The following is a 20,432-nucleotide window of genomic DNA, read 5'->3' as shown; positions in this document are numbered from 1 at the left end:
TTCGAATCTCGCGAATGCGGGATCGTGGATTTACAGTATATATTTCAGATTTTATTCAATGTGTTATAAATGTATTTTGCTAATAACGACCCAGCTATTCCTATTGCTTAGTATTCTTATACAATGACACTCAACAAGACCCCAAAATCAGAACACGTTGAACAGGAATCAAAATTGTATTCAAAATAATAATGGTATGTAAACAGCAATCACTAGTTTGAATGACGTTCATATATTTATAGTATATACATAAGAAGCTTCTAGATTTTTCTCCAATAATTTGCCCGGGCTGATCGGTTTAGAACTAGCCAATCAGCGCGCAGCAACACCATCATGCATGAAACATGCTTTAATCCAATCTATGTCCCGCTAACACCTCCCCCTTGAGCAGATTCGTAGGATCTGGTGCTAGGGTCCAACTGCAACCGAGTGACTGGCCTGCACTTTCGTTCTGTTCATCGTCTAGGCAATAAGGAAGTTGTGTCACTCTTTGCTTGCACAGAAACTGACTTGTCTGTTCCGGGCGTTTTGATTTCAAAGGTGTCTAGCAGAACGTCAAAGGTATTCGATGTCGATTCTCGCTGCTGGCTATCGAAGTTGCTTTCATTTGGTTAGCATGACGTATCCAAACTTCTGAGCCAACTGACACCTCATCAACCATATCCCCTTTCTTTCTCACGATCCGGCCAGCCGTCCACGTAGGATGTTTTACCACGATAGTCCATAGCAAGTACTTTTTGACCCACCGTGAACAATCGTCTTTGTGCTCCATGGTGTCGATTGAACTGCTTCTCCATCGATAAGTTTCGTTGGGGCTCACGAGCTGGCGTCGGACGGATGACATCGAAATGTGTCCTTATTTTTCTGACAAGTAACGCTTCCGCTGGAGAGACCCCATTTGTTGTTTGAGGGTTCGGTGCAGAACGGTAGATAAACAGGAACCTCTCTAAGATCTCGTCGGTGGTACCCTCCCCTCTTGATTTTTTTAGAGCATTTTTGAACGTACCAACGAAGCGTTCTACCTGGCCATTCGATTGTGAATGGAATGGAGGTGTTCGGATATGCCTGATTCCGTTCTGCTGACAAAATTCTGAAAAGATAGATGATGTAAATTGTGTGCCGTTGTCGCTGACTACTTGTTCTGGAACCCCGAAACGACTGAATAATTGCCGCAGTTTTCTAACTGTGCAGCTTGCTGTTGGATGTTCCATGATGAAAATTTCCGGCCACTTGCTGTATGCGTCCACTACCAGAAGGTAAGTTTGTCCATGGAATGGACCAGAGAAGTCTAAATGTATACGCTGCCACGGTGACTGTGGTATCGGCCATGATTGCAACTCTGCTTTTCGTGGTGCTTTTGCTGCCAATGCACATTTTGTACACGAACGGGATAGCTGCTCGAGTTGGGTATCTAATCGTGGCCGGTATACATAACTTCGTGCTAGAGCTTTCATGCGGTTTATCCCGGGATGTCCTGCATGTAGCTGTTCGAGGACTGCTGGTTGCAACTTCTTCGGGATTATGACACGTTCAGCAAACATGAGACAATCGTCGATGATTGAAAGAGATAATCTGCGCTGATAAAACTGCTGAAGCTCTGTTGAACTGATCTTCGAGGGCCACCCTTCTAGGTGGAACTTTCTGACTTCTTGTAGAACAGGGTCTCGAAGAGTCTCTTTTCTGACTTCATCTGACGACACTGGAGTGTTTCGGATTGCCGCTGCTACTACACTCCGTATTTCTGGATCAACTGATATCGAGGCAATGATCATGTCCTCCGGTCCAGGATGTTGAACTCCAATAAGTCGTGAGAGGGCATCGGCTTGACCGATAGTATTGGTTGATTGATACCTTATGTTAAAGTCGTAGCTCAAAAGCATTATTGTACAACGCTGTAGACTGTTAGCTGTGTAGACAGGAATCCCTTTCTTGGAACCGAATATTGCAATCAGTGGTTTGTGGTCTGTCAACAGAGTGAACTTACGGCCGTAAAGCATTTTATGAAATCTTTTGACAGCAAAAATGATGGCCAGAGCTTCCTTTTCGATTTGACTGTAGTTGCGTTCGAGTGGGGTAAGTGATCTGGCAGCATGGGCGATTGTCTTCTCTGTTTTGTCTGGAAACACGTGTGATATAACTGCTCCAACTCCGTGACTAGATGCATCAGATGCGACAACAATTTCCAAGCTGGGATCGAAGTGTGTCAAGAGAAGCTTTGAGCTGAGCATTGACTTGACTTTGTCAAAGGATGCTTGACATTCTTCTGACCACTGCCAAGGTTTATCTTTCGATAGTAATTCATTCAGAGGGCCTCTCACTCGATGCATTTCAGGAAAAAATGTGCTGTAGTGACTAACTAATCCTAAGAATGACCTTAATGAAGGGACGTCAGTTGGTACGGGCATTTTCTGAATGGCTTCTATATTGGCAGGGTCTGGTCGTCGGCCGTTCTTATCTAGTATGAAACCAAGGTATTTGATCGAATGCATGAAGAAGATACGCTTTTCTTCACGTAGTTGAAAACCATACTCCAACACTCGGTTGAGAACTTGGTGTAGACGATCGGAAAGTTCACTGTTAGTGGAACCCATAACTATGATGTTATCTAGATAAGCTGCTGCAGCCGGTATGCCAGTTAGCATTGTATCTATTATTTGCTGAAAAATGGCAGGTGCGGTCTTGATACCGAATGGTAGGCGGGTGTATTGAAATAACCCTCGATGAGTGTTGATAGTCAGAAGCTCTCTACTATCGTCATCTACCTCCACTTGCAGATAGGCACCCGAAAAGTCTATTTTCGCGAAACATGTACCACCATTTAGTTTAGCAAACAGGTCTTCAGGAACTGGTAACGGATATTGATATTCATCCAATGCAGCATTTAAACCCGTTGAGAAATCAGCACATATGCGGATAGTTCCATTGGGCTTTCTAATCACTACAATCGGCGCGGCCCATGCAGAGTAATTAACCGGTTGGATAACACCAGCTCGCTGCGAACGATTAAGTTCCTGATCGATTAATTCAAGAGCAGCATATGGCACAGGACGTCTCGGGCGAAAAATCGGTTTGGCATCTGGTTTCAGGGGTAAATGAGCTTTCACTTTGGTGCAGTGACCAAGGCTATTCTGGAAAACAGCGGCGAATTTTCTCTTAAGATTTTCTAGAACCTTTTCACCTGTCTTTTTTGCATATGAAGTGATGTCTAATGATGGACACGACACATTACAAACGCTGTTGATAGGTATATCCATTAATCCAAGCTTTTCATATCTAGACCAAGTAGATCAAGGTTCGGTCGTTCTGTTAGATAACATACCCCTTTACAGTTATTTCCATTGAAGGAAAATTCACATTGTAATTCGCCAAATAGTTTCAGTACGCCTCCAGATGCATTTTTAGCCGTTTTCTTCGATGGCTTCATTGGTGGCTTTCCCAGCAAGTTATACGTCTCTCTAGACACTAGAGTAATATCGGATGCTGTATCAATTTGAAGACGAGCCGCTATACCATTAATCTGGATCGTAACATACTGTAATGCCGTGCTTCATTAATAGTTCGCTTCGATAACCGTTATTAACACCAATCCTAACGGTGTATGAAATCAGAAGGCAAAAGGAAGCGGCAACTACATTTTTATTGATGAATGATGCAGACCAGAAAGCTGTAGGCACATGAGCAAGTGTAAGCAAGCGAAGCAAAGATGATGCATAGTGGAGATGGCTGGGAAGCCAACTCGTTATGAGCAATCATTACTCAATATTTATAATCAGACAAAAATGAATGACAGACATATGATGAATAGGATACGAAGGGTACACATATACGCTCATACAAAAATATAATCAAGGTTAATAAGCGAATAATTAACAAGATCAAAATATGACTCATATATAGGTGAATTAGCTTGGCCAGAAGCTAGAATAAAGTATATAGGCTTAACATATAAACTGATACTACAATACTTTCTCCGAATGTCGTAGTCTGTCTGAAAAGCTGCTACCAGAGAAAGAGATTTAGAATCAGCTGATTTCACCATACGTGAAAGACGTTTATACTTCTTCTTGGGCTGGGACGTACGATTCTGCGGACAATGGCCTTCTTTATGTCCACGTCTGTTGCACACCTGACACTTATGCTTCTTAAATGGACAGAACCGTACATAATGCCAATCGCCGCATAACCAACAGGCATCCGTTGGTTTGTTATGAGTTTTATTCGGCTTCTGACTTTTTAACCTAGTCATAGCATTTACACTACTGCAGGTTAAATTAGAATTTACCTGTTCAATTAACTGATTGTCGTGTCTGATGTTTTGTAGTCGTTTACATTCATCTGTCAATGTCTTGATTGTGACGTTTGGGTCTTGATCCAAACGAGTTAGAAGTCTGGTTCTAATTTCAGCATCTTGTGGTGACTGCAGAGCTTTGATGAATATAAGGCATTTAAATTGATCCTCTGTCAACGAGCGTAACTTGAACCGTTCACACTCTCTGTTGACGACGTCTGCTAGAGCACCATATTCATCGGCTTCACGTTTCACCAAATTCAGACACTGATATCGAATACTAAACAATGAGGAAGATTCGCCGAATATCTCTGACAACTGCGTTACTGTCTCCTCGAAACTGAGCTCTCGAGGTAACTTTGGCAATATATGATCAGCATAACGTGCATGCTCATTGCTTCCCAACTTACACATCAACAACCGAGTCTTCCATACGTCATCTTGTTGACAGAATTCTATTCTAAATGTATCTTCCCAACGCTTGAACCACGTGAGAAAAGTATTTCCACTTTCGGGATCATATATGGATTCTGGGATGCTGCTAGCAACTGCATCACAAGAAGTACTTGAAACAGCATGTGAACTCGAGTTTTGGAAGCTAAACTGTTGCATCAGAGTCTCCAACAAAAGCATTTGTGCATCAAGTTGTGCTTGCTGTTGTTGTAGTATTCGACTGAGCTGGTCATCTGATATAGGCATTTCGAATGAATTTTCCTTTTTCCTCGTCGCCACTGTTATAAATGTATTATGCTAATAACGACCCAGCTATTCCTATTGCTTAGTATTCTTATACAATGACACTCAACAAGACCCCAAAATCAGAACACGTTGAACAGGAATCAAAATTGTATTCACAAATAATAATGGTATGTAAACAGCAATCACTGATTTGAATAACGTTCATATATTTATAGTATATACATAAGAAGCTTCTAGATTTTTCTCCAATAATTTGCCCGGGCTGATCGGTTTAGAACTAGCCAATCAGCGCGCAGCAACACCATCATGCATGAAACATGCTTTAATCCAATCTATGTCCCGCTAACACAGTGTGTAGTTACAAATGACTAGAAAGTTATTTTGATTGGTGAGGGAAGCGATTAAATTATTACTATAATAAAAGTTGGATGGTGTTCAACAATGGGATCCACAGTGAACATTTCGTCTCACTAAAGACTCATCAACTAGATGTGCCTACATCCCAAATACTTTCAAACTGTTATGATAAAAGTCAAAGCAGTTTACGTAAGCAATATTTATTATAGTTTGCTCACTTTTTTTTCTCTCATACAGATAATAACGCTTTCAAAAGGAGTATGATAAACAAACACCATAAGTATATAAGACATCAATAAGTAAATATATGCATGTATTATCTAGAATTAACAAGCGAGAGAAACACAGAAAAACAAGGCAGAATAGTCTAGAATATACATAGAATCCTGAAAAAGCCCTGAATTCGTAAAAAAGACAATAATAGTGGTGAGAAAAAATAATGTCGATAGTGATATGTTGGTTACATTCATTTCAGTAACAAAAAGAAAATCCTAAGAAAGACCTAACAGGCTGTCAAAGAACTATCATATAAGAATATATTTATCTATATACGTAAAGTTAAAGCAATAATATATCATGCAATATGACATACTGAAAGAAATAGACAAAATATATTCACAGCTATTTCAAAACTGATATGAATTGTGTTATTTCTTTTTTGTGTAAGTAAAAACAAATTTTAATTAAGTAGTAATTGTTGATTGAAGTCGATAATATGTTCGACGTTGTTGACGACGACTTGAATTAACGACAATCCATATTGACATTAACATGGCCAGTAGATCAGATGTGATAAGCATAGCAAATACAACAGACCAACCGTATGGAACTAGTAAACCAGTCAGAAGTGGACCTAATGCAGCACCTGTAATGCATAAATAAAAATCACAAATAAAATTTGTCCCTTATCGATAAAATTTCTTTTTAAGAGAATCAATAATTGAATCCTGATCTTGTCTTTGGTGCACTTTGACCTGGTGCATCACTAAACAACAAAATCGATAACGATTGGTTAGTTCTGTAAATAAAACCATAAAGATATTACCATACACTAGACAGAATAGTCCATCAAAGAAAATCGTGAATTTTTAAAGGGAAATATACCTTAACCGTTGGATATTTTAACAAAGAAATTGCACAACTATTGGTATATAGTGTATTATTTCACATAGTTACATTAAAACAATGTTTATTGTACTGAAGAAAGCCACAGTTACTCTGTGAACAAGACTGTGTAGTAGTAAGTGGTAATTAAGATGAAACATTGAAATTTTAAATATTTTGAAACTCCCAACAAAATTTTTATTAATCCTCTTCTTTTAATAACTATATTTTCGATATCAAAAATTGAACAGACATACTACAATTTACAAAGTATTGATACGTAATTTCCAGAAGTCTTTTCTTATATTACGATGACATTCCTTAAAACAAACTTCTCTCGATATTTATGGAATAAATGTTCCGTGTAAACTTCTTTAGTTTTAGAACTCAAAATATACCCGCGATGTCATATAATGACGAGCTAAACAACAAAAGTTTTAAAGAAACGATTGGAAAAAGTGATAGAAACAAATTCTTAAGCTATAGAAGAATCAAATCAATTTTCCGATAATGTCAACTGATTAACTTGCAATATATGATGTTGTGACAGTTCCATTGGTTTTAAGAAATATTGGAACAATTGAAGTGGACGAATCAGGAACTTGCTCACAGGATGCATACCAGAACCGTAGACCGAATTGTGTTTCAAAAAACAGAAACAGCCAATAAATTAAGTATATGAATAACTACTAAACAGTTTAAACTATTCATAGTAATTTAAAAGTATCCAATATACTATGAAATCTTTAATTCGATGAAGTCTCCAAATGCCTTGGTACGACCGAGGGTGGGGAGAGTCCGCTCTCTCAAAATTCTCTCATATGGTCACGCATATACAGCCATTGCCAAGGAAGCCATACTTACTGCCACCTCGCAGAGGGGATGTTGTTTACGAAATTGAGAGGACGAAAAGCAAATGTCCGGCGCTTTAACCTGGTTGGTGGACACGGATAATCCACCTAGGGGATTCGTAAAACCCTGATTCCTAACCAATAGTGCACATGGGCTCCGGAATCATGATGGAACAAATGGCGTTTGAACCTATTGTTGGTCATCGGCTACCATGGGACTGCATCTCCTAAAGTTGCTCCACTGCCTTATGGATTAGACCTTTAGGTCGAAGGCTCGGGGTGTGGCCCTCTAGGAAAACCACCTTCTTTGGTTTGGGCACCCGGGCATTATTTCGGCCCTCACACAAATCGAATGAAGTGTGGCGCATATATATTCGGTATCCCTTTGTACCAATATTTGTGTTCAAATAAATAAATAAATAATTCGATAAAAGAATTCATAAAGGCTCATACACTGAAGTGTAACAAAAACAATGGCGCTGATCAATATATACAGTGTCTAGTACTTTAAACTTACCCAATGATCCCATTCCATCAATAATAGATGTAATTGTAGCCAAAGCACGAGTTCGCCCTAGCAAGGCCGACTGAGTACCCAGGTCGGCAGATACAGCAGTTGTAACTAAGGCATAAGGTCCGTTGATTGCAGAACCGCAACATGTAAGTAAAACTATAAACAAAATACCAAGAGTACGCTATCAGATAGGAAGACAAACGAACACAACTTAGGATTTGTGATAACTGTTTACCAAATCAAGTTACTTTTAACCACGGCAAGATAAAAAGGAAGATTCATTAAGACGAGTGGTGCTCTCGAGTTTACTGTAGTGAGATGGTATTAATGTGTTGACAGCGTCCATTTAGTTAATAAACTAAATATGTCTGTACTGAGTGACACTTTGCATGCTGCAAATGGGAACGAAGAAACAGTTTCGAAAGCAGACATGTGTCCTCGCAGACTTTCAAGGGTTTCGCGCTTGAGGGATATGTTCCAAACTGGCGTTGTAAAGCCAATCGACGATACTGAAGATGGATTTGATATAGAAAGTCCCGTATTTTCAGCATACGCCTGTCCTGATTTCGAAAGGTTCTCAAGGTTAGTTTCGTGATTTTTCATACTAATTAATGCATGCTTTTATGAGATGACTTGTTATACATTTTCTCATCCTGCGTAATACCACACTTGGAGTACTGTATCCAAGCAGCTAGCCCATGTCTGACAAAGGATACTAACTCAATTGAGCTTTTACAGCGTGTGGGGGCGGAATTAGTGAATGGTCTAACTAAACTCCCTTACGATAAGCGTTTAAAACGCCTTACCTGAACAAGTGCCCCCAAATGCCCTGGTACGGCCGAGAGTGGGGAGAGTCTGCTCTCCCTCTCGAAATGCTCTCATATGGCCACGCGAATATATAGCCTCTGCCAGGGAAGTCCTACTCACTGCCTTCTCGTGGCGGGGGTGTTGTTCACAAAAGTGAGAGGACGAAAAGCGAATGTCCGGCGCTTTAACCGGGTTGGTGGATGTGGAGGATCCACCTAGGGGAGTTGGAAAACCCTCATTCCAAACCAATGGTGCACATGGGCTCCAGTATCCTGAAGGAACGAGTGGCGTATGAACCAACTGTTGGTCACCGGCTACCATGGGACTGCATCTCCTTACGATGCTCCACTGCCTTGTGGATTAGACCTTTAGGTCAAAGGCTCCGGGTGTGGCCCCCTAAGAAAACCACCTGCTTCAGTCTGGGCACCTGAGCAGTATCACAGCCCTCACACAAATCGTATGAGATTTGTGAGGCGTATATTTATCTGGTGCTTCCTTGTACCAATATTTATGTGTTTAAATAAAATAAAATAAAAAACTTCAGTCTCAGTGTGAAGTAACCCAAACCAAGAGAGGTCAACCACCTCACTAAAACTGAAGCATTTACTTTGGAAAATGAAGTCTTTAACTATTTTGCTTCAGATTAATTACTGGTGTTGGATGGAATAAGTTGAACAGGACATTTAAAAAAAAATCATCAACGATTTAAAAAAATCTGTGCGACACTATCACATAAAATCTCAGAATATTTGGAGAGTCCGGAAAATAGTTGGCTTAATAGGGGTGGAGGTGCAAAGTGTAGTTAATTTATCATAAATATGAGGCTGATAAGTACTCATACAGGAAGTGTGTTATTCATGTTTGTAAGAGAAAGTTGACCCTATCTGCATAAAAAGAAACTGGTAGTATTAAGTCGTGTTAATCATATGGGCAGACTTCTAAATAATTCATTTACGTAGACAATATACATGACCTATTACTTATGACAATTGCGGTTAATTAACAATTTTTAAGAACTAAACGATAGTGAATTGACTTACTTAATGACATCAGCGAGTTCGTAGAAGTCATAAAACGATAAGCTAACAGCTGTAATGACAAAACACGAAACAGTTGGTCAGAAAATTTAAGTACATAATGTAAAGATATAAAAATCATGGTTAAATTTACCGACGTAATTGTCACGAGTTATAGTAAGTAGTAGATTCTTTAAATGCAATGACTTGATTAAGTAAGGTTAAACACAGCGAAGGAGTGATATTGGTCTGTACAATTAGTGAATGAATTATCAACACAACTAAGGTAATCAACTAACCTATATATTCTACTTGAACAAACAGTTCATATAATGTGAATACACAGCGGACAAGAAATAATGAAATCAACTATAGAGATTATAAATGTGTTCGTCAGACTAAAGAAATTACACATTAGGTATACGTTTAGACAACTCTTCTAGAAAAGCAAGATCGTTAACAATTTAAACTTACCAAAGGTGCCGCAAAAGCTAGCATAACAAGACAGGCAAGTGCACGTTTTTTAATTGTTTTTTCATCTTCGTTGAGGTTTTGTCCATTTGACTAGAACAAAAAAGAAAAATACAGAACACCCATCAACATGAATACCAATCAGTCAAAACTTTATACATGGAACAGTATACTCGGGGATAACGAAGTATAACTCCGAGTTCTGACTCATGTTTATCCCTTTATTTGTTTATTTAAACACAAGAACGATGATACTAGGAGGTACCAAATATATATGCGCCACACTTCATTCGATTTGTGTGAGGGCCGAAATAATGCCCGGGTGCCCAAACCAAAGAAGGTGGTTTTCCTAGAGGGCCACACCCCGAGCCTTCGACCTAAAGGTCTAATCCATAAGGCAGTGGAGCAACTTTAGGAGATGCAGTCCCATGGTAGCCGATGACCAACAATAGGTTCAAACGCCATTTGTTCCATCATGATTCCGGAGCCCATGTGCACTATTGGTTAGGAATCAGGGTTTTACGAATCCCCTAGGTGGATTATCCGTGTCCACCAACCAGGTTAAAGCGCCGGACATTTGCTTTTCGTCCTCTCAATTTCGTAAACAACATCCCCTCTGCGAGGTGGCAGTAAGTATGGCTTCCTTGGCAATGGCTGTATATGCGTGACCATATGAGAGAATTTTGAGAGAGCGGACTCTCCCCACCCTCGGTCGTACCAGGGCATTTGGGGGCAATATATATCTCTAGAGATATCGATCAAAAGCTTTCAGTCATAACAAACACAGTGTCTTCAGTCCATTAGTGTATATCAAGTCAAAAATATCTCTGACGTAATCAATCAGAATTTTACTAACCTCACTTTGCCTAAAATGATAGTCTTTGTAACAAATTAAAAATTGATGAGTGACATTTCCAATTTTCAGCTTATCAAATATAGAATGTGAATAGAAATGTGTTTCGGATTGATTTATTTTGGAAAGTAAACAACTGCAATATTTAGGAAACATAAGGAAATACCGTTACTATCATGTCCTATGGACCTGTTAATATATCACGTGACTAAATCACCAACAGAACACCGACTTATATGATCTTGGCACTGTACAAAACTATTGACGCATCAACCAGTCCGAGCAGCCTATAATCAACTTCGAATTCTTACTGGTCCTCTGAGATAATAGCTTCTCGCCTAACACAGCCAGTTCAGTCCAGAACACCAATATCAGCCTCCGCCATATGAATCATATATTTCAAACATACGCAGTTTATATACATGCAAATCAGGCAACATCAAAACCATAAAGTAAAAAATAACAACTATACAAGATCACGAGGGGTAACAGGTGTAAGTAAGTAAGGTCAAAAGTGACTGTTTGAGATACTGTAACTAATAAATTGAGAATAACTTAAGAATAGGAAGCCGTATAATGGTAGTCAATAGGTCAAACAGAGACATAATAAAAGCAATATGAATATGCATATAATATAGTTACTTAGTGGTTATACAATAAGAAGATATATATAATAACAGTTCATAAATAGATCTAAGTAGTTACCATCCATTTATTTTTAGTTCGGATATAAGTTACTACATGATACAATCCTTCTCTCGAAACGAATACCATTGATAAAACAAACAAATCAACTTCGTGGATCAGTTGAAGTTAGACATTAACACCATTGGATGACAGCTCAGTGGTCTATCGGTTAAGGGCTCTGGCTCGAGACTGGTAGGTCGTGGGTTCGAATCTCGCGAGCGCGGGTTCGTGGATGCGCACTGCTGAGGAGTCCCATAATAGGACGAAACGGCCGTCCAGTGTTTCCAGGTTTTCCATGGTGGTCTAGCTTCAATTGACTCATGCTTTCAACTATGAAATCAGGAATGACCAAAAAGCTCGTATTCCAAGCTACCAGTTGGCAAACAAACGCTAGTTCAACGATTCGTTAAAGTGTTTAGTTCATTATTTTCAATGTCTGGTTTCAGAATAGATCATAGATCTATATTTTTCTGTAACAGAGTAATTCACTGTCCACATTTTTTGGTCATAGCCTATTCAGTAAATCCAAACAACTTTCTAACGTTACCCTATTAGCATCATTACTGTTCTATCTGTTGTTTTAATTATCTGTCACTGTTTACTATAAAGACCTTTTGTTCTTCATTCGACAGAGAGATTTACTGAGGACAATACAATAAACATACTTGAATGGAGTCTAATGTCTGGAAAAAGCTCATCTGAAAGTTAGTAATTTACTTCAACATAATATGTAGGCTTTTATTTCTAATCGTCAAATGAACGGAAACAAAACTTACCTGACTATCACTAAACCATCCTATCAATACACCACCGATTATGCCACCAACATCGAATAACACAGAAAGTTTAGCAGCCTGTTCAGCTGATACATGTTCAACAATCGTTAAGTAGTTTGGTAACCAATAAAGAAATGTATATGAGACAAGTTTCGTAAAGAATAATAAGAGTGAGTAGGTGAACACACTCTGTAAAATAAACAGAAAAAGGAAATGACAAGGAAATTTCATAAAATAATTAACGAACATATTTATTCATGAATTACCGTATATATACTTTGTGGAGATAATTGAATCCTAGCGGAGTTTCGTTTTTGAGCTGGATTATTTGGTTATGGAGCTTTAATTGTTCTTCTGAATAAAATCATAAGCACAAATTTCAAATAGAAGTGAAGTATTTGAATTTCTCCACATATGACTCACAGCTTGTTCCGTCGACCTCGATCTTTATTGGTTATTGCTAACCCTTAACCTGTCGCGAACTGTCTCTTTATTGTGATTGTGCAACCCTTTGATCTGATTTTTGGTCCTAAGTTTGTCAGAAGAGCAATGAACGCTCCACGACCAAACGAAACTCCACCAAAATCATCCGGCTCAGCTAAAAAATCTTCTATACAAGATAAATGAATTTTATAATGAGTAGAAATGGTTATATTGTATGGTATCTGAGTCTGTTACTGATATACAAACTTCCTATACGCGATTTCATCCAGTTACTTGAGTAAAAACAACGAAGAATGAGTAGGAAGCGTTTATTGGCTAACCGAATAGACAATATGTGTACATTCACAAATAAATACACATCTTTATCCGTCAGAAAATAAAGCCATATTATCATACCTTTATCATTTATCACTCACCAGTTGGGCTGTATAATTCCCTACCCAGTGATTCCTGGTTTTTCAGAAATTAAGCCTTCACTAAAAAAACAACTAAGGCATATGCTGCGAAATAGTAAGGAAAATGTGTCAAATCAATAGATTTGGCAAAATAACGAGATTCAGAAATATACGTTTTTGGAGTGGTATAACTGGATTAAAAATACCTGAAGACAAACTTACTGGCAATAGAATAGCTTCAATGAAACTAATTGGTCGAGTGGCCTCAGTATTCGATATTAAAGGCCTTAAACCATCCTTATCCGACCTTTCGCAGTCGATGTTTTCCTGTAAAGAAATGGGATAACAACAACACTATCGGGTAAACACAAAGTAACGCACAAAAATGGTTAGCTATTACTTCATAAATCCAAGTGACGTTTCAATCTGCAAACATAATTTGTGTTCAGAAATGTAGTTGGTTCGGTTTCGTTTTAGTGATAAAGTTAGGTAACTGAAATTCAAATCCAATTGGTTTGAATCAAGAAGTTTATTTATAAGTCCAAAAGCAATACAGAGTCACTCTCATGTAACGGTTAAAAATTTACTTTATTTCAGTCCTGTAATTCATATATAAGTTTTCTTACTCGTCCAACTGAACTGATGTATAACGTAAATCAATTTGAAGACTGAGTTCCATAAACTTTTTGAAGTCTTTTAATCTGACTCGAAATAAATCGTATGATGTTATCGAAACATATATCCCGATTGCCCTCGTACATAACTATCGACTTAATTCACGTTCGAGATTACCGTGATAAGTCAGATACAAAAATGAATTTTGAATACGTATATTTCGTGCACTTGTTGATCAGGATAGATATTCAGAATGAAAAGCGAAGCAGAGAAGGAGCCAACTCGTTTTGTTGGAGTGCGACTCAATATTTAAAGTCAGACAAAAATAAGCTACAGACACGTAATTAATAGGGTGAGCAATTAACAAACGCTCATATAAAAAGTCAGGGTTAGTAAGTGGCAAGGTCAAAATGTGACTCCAGAAGAGTGAATAAACTGGTCTGTTCGGAAGCTAGAATAACCTCTGTAGGCTTGGCATAGTACCAGACTCTACGAGTTATTGTCCTACAAACATTTAATCGAAATAATTTCCGCCCACGAATTAAGTTGAATGTACGCAAACTATTTGAACAGTTGCTATTATTGTGAAGTAATTAACAAATCTACCTCTTATTTTATATTAACAGGGTAATGCAATGGTCTGTATTATGTGAAATTAGTAGAAATACTACCTACAATTGTTTTTTTATTTTATCGACTGATAAACTTAATGTTGTAATGCCTTTTAAGCAATTTTTTAGAATCCCTAGATTAAGCAACAGTAATACCATTCATAAAACTTGGTTGGAATTGTAGGAATCTGGGTGGTAATACTAACCACTATATAAGCTGTGCAGTTCGAAATCAAGGGAATAAATCTGCTCTAGGTAAATGAGTTGCCCATAGATGAACGTTAATTATATCACAGTAACTCCCACTAGCTCTATTCAGCTAGAAGTTATGGAAAAAATGGATGAATATTCTTCGTTATGATAACATATAAGCCAACACGAGGAAGCTGGAGCAAACGGAGTTATAAAAGAAAACATAAATCAATCCAATCTTATGAACTCAGAGTTAATTTAGACTTGTAATCGGTATGGAAAATGGCAAAAGTAATTGATGCTCTAAGTGGAATGAGTACAGCACATGGAAAATAACCCACAGAGGAGGAATGACTTTTTTTTACATGTAACATAAAGAGTTACTACTCACTAACCATTTTGAAATCAAGTATTTTGTTGTGAACTCCAAACCACCACATTAAAGAATTTCTACCTTTAAGGATGATCATATTAATTGATACATAAATAACAGAAGCTTTTAAAGTGGAGAGTGAAGCATGTACTGACTAGCCTATATTACTTATATCCTTGAAAAAAACAGACAGTAATTAAAACTACTGACTGATGACAAGTAACTAACAGATATCGTACTGGTATTATCAATAAAATCAGTGAACTGTAATAAACAGTTGGTATATATGACTTAAGTGGGTCTTTGAATAGTCAGCTTTATGATGAGTTGGCAATTGTGTATACGACTCATTTAAGCTGTGATGTATAATTAACTCATATAAGGTGGTTTAGAATTTGTTTCTATAACGATTATTTATCAAATTACGTTTAGCAAAAGCTTTCGGTTGCATTCAAACCGCGCGATTAAAAAAAATAAGAAACAACAGACATTCATAACCGCATTCGGAGGTCAACATGAAAACCAACTCCATGAAGTCAATGTAATAATGAGTAATGCATTCTGGGGACAACTTATTAATAAATACATACAATTAAAGCTTTTGTCAATATAAAATTTTATTTCTACTGATGCCAGTGTTTATTTCTAAAACAAATCAACTTTCGGGGGTTACATTAAAATCAGCTGGAAAAAAACTGAACGAATAGGTAATTACCCCATATATGCTTCCTGACATTGGAATTTGAGTATCTGTTTTGTCTGAACTAGGCGAGTTATAAACCAACATGTTAGGATGCTCTATAACTGTCAAGTAGACAACCAATGCCCCAACCATCATGATGAGACCGGGCAGATAAAAAGAAGCTCCCCAGTTTGTTTCAACATAGATTCCAGCAATGACGGAGCCTATGATATTTCCTAAACTTGTATGAGAATTCCAAAGACCCATAATAAGTCCACGTCTATACGAAAACAGGAAAAACACAAATGTGAACGTTAATAAAAAGGAAAAAAAGCTTGTGTATAACAAACTACATTCCACAAACTCAATTTACTGAGTTTAAATTGATACATAATAAACTGAAGTTATCATGTGCTCACTCATGACTGGCTTCAAGACGGATTTCCTGGAGTTCTGGTGAGAAGCCGTGACCAGTGGGGTTAGACCGTGTCCGTTGTGAGGCAGTTACTTACTGAAGACAATGGTGGACGGTCGCGTAATATCGTGGATTGGTTGAAGTTAGACATTAACACCGTTGGATGTCGGCTCAGTGGTCTAGAAGTTAAGCGTCCGCTTGCGAGTCCAAGTCCCTTTATTGCGGGACTGTGGATGCACACTCCTGAGGGGTCCCGTGTTAGGACAAAACGACCGTCCAGTGCCTCCAGATTTCCAGAGGTGGTCTAACATTGATCCATTCATGATATCAATCTAAATTGAAGTTACTTTGCAAGAAACCGAAGGTGGACTTGACTTTTGTAAGATTTAAACAAAGTTTACGATCAAGACAGTATGTCAATCATTAACTGCCATATAAACGACTTTTTTAATGTTTTAACTCGAAATAAAGATACGATGAATTGTCCGACTGGATCTGATGTAACTTTTGTTCCAAAAGGGATCTCTATTCCACTGTCACTCATTAGTGGTGATAAGGACAGAATCATTTTTATAGACGAAGAAAATTCTAATCTAGTAACACACGCAAATGAACTTATAGTAAATGTAAACGTTATATATATATATATATATATATATATTATCAGTATTAAACGTGAAACTTTGTTGGAGACCTGCTTTTGCCCCACCAATTTCCCACCAGAGTAACAACAGCCGGCCATCCAGAAGCTTGAACAAGACCAGAAAACACCTGAAAGTGAGAATCAAACATTTTTTACCTGTATAAAGACGAAGTATGAGTAGTAGTGAATTTCGAAGTATGAAGCAAGTCCAAATGCAAAAGTGGAAACTCCACTAAGAAACATTCCGATGGATAAGAAGTATCTTAGATTGACTCTTTCTGCAAGAAAGCCACTACAAAGTAGTTCGACATCTGTTAAACTCACCTTAGAATCATTGAAACTGCATAAACAAATAAGTAAATATATTCAAGGCCACCCAATAACTGACTCCAATTGTCGGAATCTAAATACGGCCGTCAACCATACGACAAAAAGCTACCAAACGGTTTCCAGCCCTCAGAAGTGAAACCAACAGTTTTCGGTTGTCCATTTACGCTGGAACGATGAAGAACCGTCTTAACAATGCTAAGGGGTTTTCGTGAGGCATGATAAAATGTGTAGCAGAAGTAAGTAAGCAGGAGAATATATATTGCTAGTCTGTCGGTAATATTGAACAATCAAAGAATACCATACCTCCGGAAATCATTTCGCAGTACCGATGTTTGGAAAGGTCTGTAACATGGGGGTAAAGATCGTTTCATCAAAAACCAACTAAAAAGCGCCAGACCGCTTGAATAGTCTATACGTCAGAAAAATTTCACATACCTTGAGGTGTTGTTAGAGAATACACACAGTGTAAGCTGACAATTAATTCGGGAATCTAAAGGACAGAACAAAAATTAGAAACCTCGTTAAGTATATACAATACATTTACATGTGGTAATAGTTTACAATGTTATAGAAACGTATTCAGGTTTACATTTCTTACTGAAACGAATCATTTCATTGACTCTAATTTCTGAAATTTATTTTCATTTGTGGCATAGGATTCGTCTAGCCTACATAAAACTAAATAAAACTAGATATAGGGTTCTCTGTAAAACTGACTTTTTACATATCATCGTGAGGTTGACTGGATGTTGAGGGATTTATATTGGATTTGGGTAACAGGTCACATTGAGAAGACAGGAAAATTGACTGAATGGTACCAGATTTATATGGTTGGAAATCATATTTTGAAGTGACAACAGTTTTGACAATATACATAAACGTTTATTGAAATAGATCAATATCGGTGGCAAGTATTTCTTATAATAATACACTTGTATGATTTTGAAATACAAGTAACAACTTTTTATTTAGGAGAGACTAAGTTCTTAGAATTGAGGAATAGAAATAAAGTGTTTGTAAAAGGGATGTATGACTTTACAAAAGCAAGGAAAATCCAACTTTATTGGACATAAATACGATCTACATTATATTACACTACCTTGTAAATATAATCTTTGGTAGATCTTAAAACAAGAATTTGAGCTTCAGATAGTTTTGAGTTGAAATGACGTCCATTAACTAAGTGTAATGAGATTTTTGATGGAACCACAATTTATGGAGGACCTTTGAGCAACGCTAAAATGACCTTGGAATGTTCATCTAATTAGGGTTAGATGAGGGTGTGTGCGTGAGGAATTAAGATTTACAGTTGAACATTTACGTTAGGGATTAGACTTAATATTTTCATCACGAACTAATGAGCTATAATGCTAAAATGGTTCTTAACAAATTGAGTGAGTGAATTTCGCGTCAAAATCAAAGACCTGTCTGATCGGCTCGTCCATGAACTAAAGTCTCGCCAGATTTTTTCTAGGTTATGATATTGTAAACATATAAGCAATCCTGCAAAATTATCTACAATCGTCAATTTTTAGTTTAAGAACTATGCTGAAACTAAGGATGCATATGAATGCAAGATCATCATACAAGAAATAGCTATTTCAGAGTTTTCAGTATCTTTTGAGAAGCTATTTTACACATTAAAATCTACAGGAAATGATGCGTTCTTCAACTACCGCTTTAGCGAGAACTTTTCAGTATTAGAGATAAAGGTGTACTCAAAGACCCCATTGAATTCTTTATGAGCGACAACTAATAAAAACTGACCTGATTGAAGAACATGGCTGAAAGATGTTGTAGTCATAAGACATCTTAATTCTTGACTTACAATAGATGACGGAAATTTTTACACAAACGATGCGAATCCAGCGGTATTAACTGGAAGCAATTTCCAAGAAAATACCAGATAAGTAAAATAGGAAACTACCTTGCACCAGGAAAATTTCTAAAAAACTGGGCGCACATAATTGTTACACAGAGCAGAAAAATAATTAAGGTTTGAACATAACACATATGTGTTATTGGGCAGATATCTGCCCAATCTATGTGAAAAAACAGCATAAAAAAGATAATATGGTGGTAAATACAGACATGCTGAGTATAAACAACTGTACACTCATTTTTGAGTTGTGTCAGGTCACGTATTTGATTATTAAATATATCCATATGAATCAGTTTTAGTTAATTAGCTAGCTTATAATGATGCAACGTCACAGTGATCATATGAAAGTGCACATACATTTATTATTGAAATTAGGTGATGATAAGCACCAATGGAAAATTTGTGATATCAAGACAATCTGGTCATGAAATATAATCGACGCCTCACACGATTTTAAAAGTACGTGCTGCTGTGTACGTTGAAATGACCTTGATATTGTGACGCTTGAAACATGACTATGACGAGGAGTGATTTCTCATTATTGATATTTATTTTACTTAGAAATTATACTTCCAACTTTCCCTGATTTCATGATAAGTTTGGTTGCATTTAGCTGAGGTTAACCATCTTCAATTACGCCCTACCTTGATGTAAGAAACGATGTAATCAAAGGATTAAAGCATTTTATTGGCTATAAAGCCTGAAAGAAAAAAGAAAATGAATTTCTTGTAATTTTTTTGGAGTCAATTGACTTTTGTTGGGGTCAAACGGTAATTCATTGTCTCCCCAAATAGCCTATCCCAAGTCTTGCCAGATCTAAAGCTGTCACAGAGAAAACCCATAAGGTTTCTCTTTTAAACTTGAAATCCAGTATCAACTTATGTCGCCTCAAACGCCATGATTTTCATTATCTATAGACAGATTGAAGTTCAACAGGTTAAGTCAATCGTTCTGGCTCAGTTTGATTTTGAGGAACGACAATGAGCGACTCATCGGTATCTACAAGAAGCTTCCTGACAGAACTCTCTCCTCTAACGTAAAATAAACGCATATTGCTACATAACTCTTAAACGGTCGCTATCTGTGGAGGAGTTATTTGTTCCTGAGTGTCTGTTTGTTTTGAACTCATGTTTGATTGCATCTGGCTAATTCAGTATGAAATTTCCACCAATCTCAGTAAAACTAAACAGTGTCCCTGAACTGTCAAGATCTGTACATAGAATTCGATTATCATCTCTGTAGTAGCTTTGTTTTCTGTTATCAACTTCTCACTTGGGTCAGTATTTATGGGTCTTTTGACGCTTTTAATGTGTTCTACTACTATCACGTTTACTGATAATTCTAAAACTATTGTGTCGTGTATTGTATTGTAGACCATCAACGTTGATGATGGCCTACTCGAGTTAGATGGGAACAGTGTAACGAAC

General features: G+C 37.4%; 1 protein-coding gene across 2 annotated transcripts; it reads right to left on the bottom strand.

Moving 5' to 3' along the window:
- Nucleotides 1–5,531: 5,531 nt before the first annotated feature.
- Nucleotides 5,532–19,434, bottom strand: Smp_084600.1. Of its 2 annotated transcripts, XM_018794182.1 has the most exons (14): nt 19,363–19,434; nt 17,559–17,613; nt 17,427–17,522; nt 17,233–17,390; nt 17,118–17,196; nt 16,950–17,085; nt 16,845–16,921; nt 15,769–16,015; nt 13,485–13,589; nt 12,424–12,612; nt 10,111–10,200; nt 9,661–9,709; nt 7,817–7,969; nt 5,532–6,209 (listed from the first exon to the last, which is right to left on the bottom strand). In XM_018794182.1, exons 3-14 carry the CDS (start codon nt 17,492–17,494, stop codon nt 6,028–6,030), a joined length of 1,533 nt encoding a protein of 510 aa, XP_018648620.1. In that variant the 5' UTR covers nt 17,495–17,522; nt 17,559–17,613; nt 19,363–19,434; the 3' UTR covers nt 5,532–6,027. The 2 variants fall into 2 exon arrangements, with proteins under 2 accessions (XP_018648620.1, XP_018648621.1); XM_018794183.1 differs by having other exon boundaries at nt 5,751–6,209; nt 17,118–17,390.
- Nucleotides 19,435–20,432: the final 998 nt, after the last annotated feature.

Source organism: Schistosoma mansoni, chromosome 1 (assembly GCF_000237925.1).
Source record: "Schistosoma mansoni strain Puerto Rico chromosome 1, complete genome".
Classification (NCBI taxonomy): domain Eukaryota; kingdom Metazoa; phylum Platyhelminthes; class Trematoda; order Strigeidida; family Schistosomatidae; genus Schistosoma; species Schistosoma mansoni.
The sequence above is the reverse complement of the archived record's forward strand: the minus strand, read 5'-3'. Positions and strand labels throughout refer to the sequence as shown.

Excerpts from the sequence above, each read along its gene's own strand:
- Smp_084600.1 (XM_018794182.1), bottom strand. The coding sequence starts at position 17,494 with ATGAAACGATCTTTACCCCCATGTTACAGACCTTTCCAAACATCGGTA. Across the intron at positions 17,197-17,232 it reads TGAGGGCTGGAAACCGTTTG|ATTCCGACAATTGGAGTCAG; the intron begins GTAGCTTTTTGT and ends GGCCGTATTTAG. Across the intron at positions 7,970-9,660 it reads GAACTCGCTGATGTCATTAA|TTTTACTTACATGTTGCGGT; the intron begins GTAAGTCAATTC and ends TTTTGTTTATAG.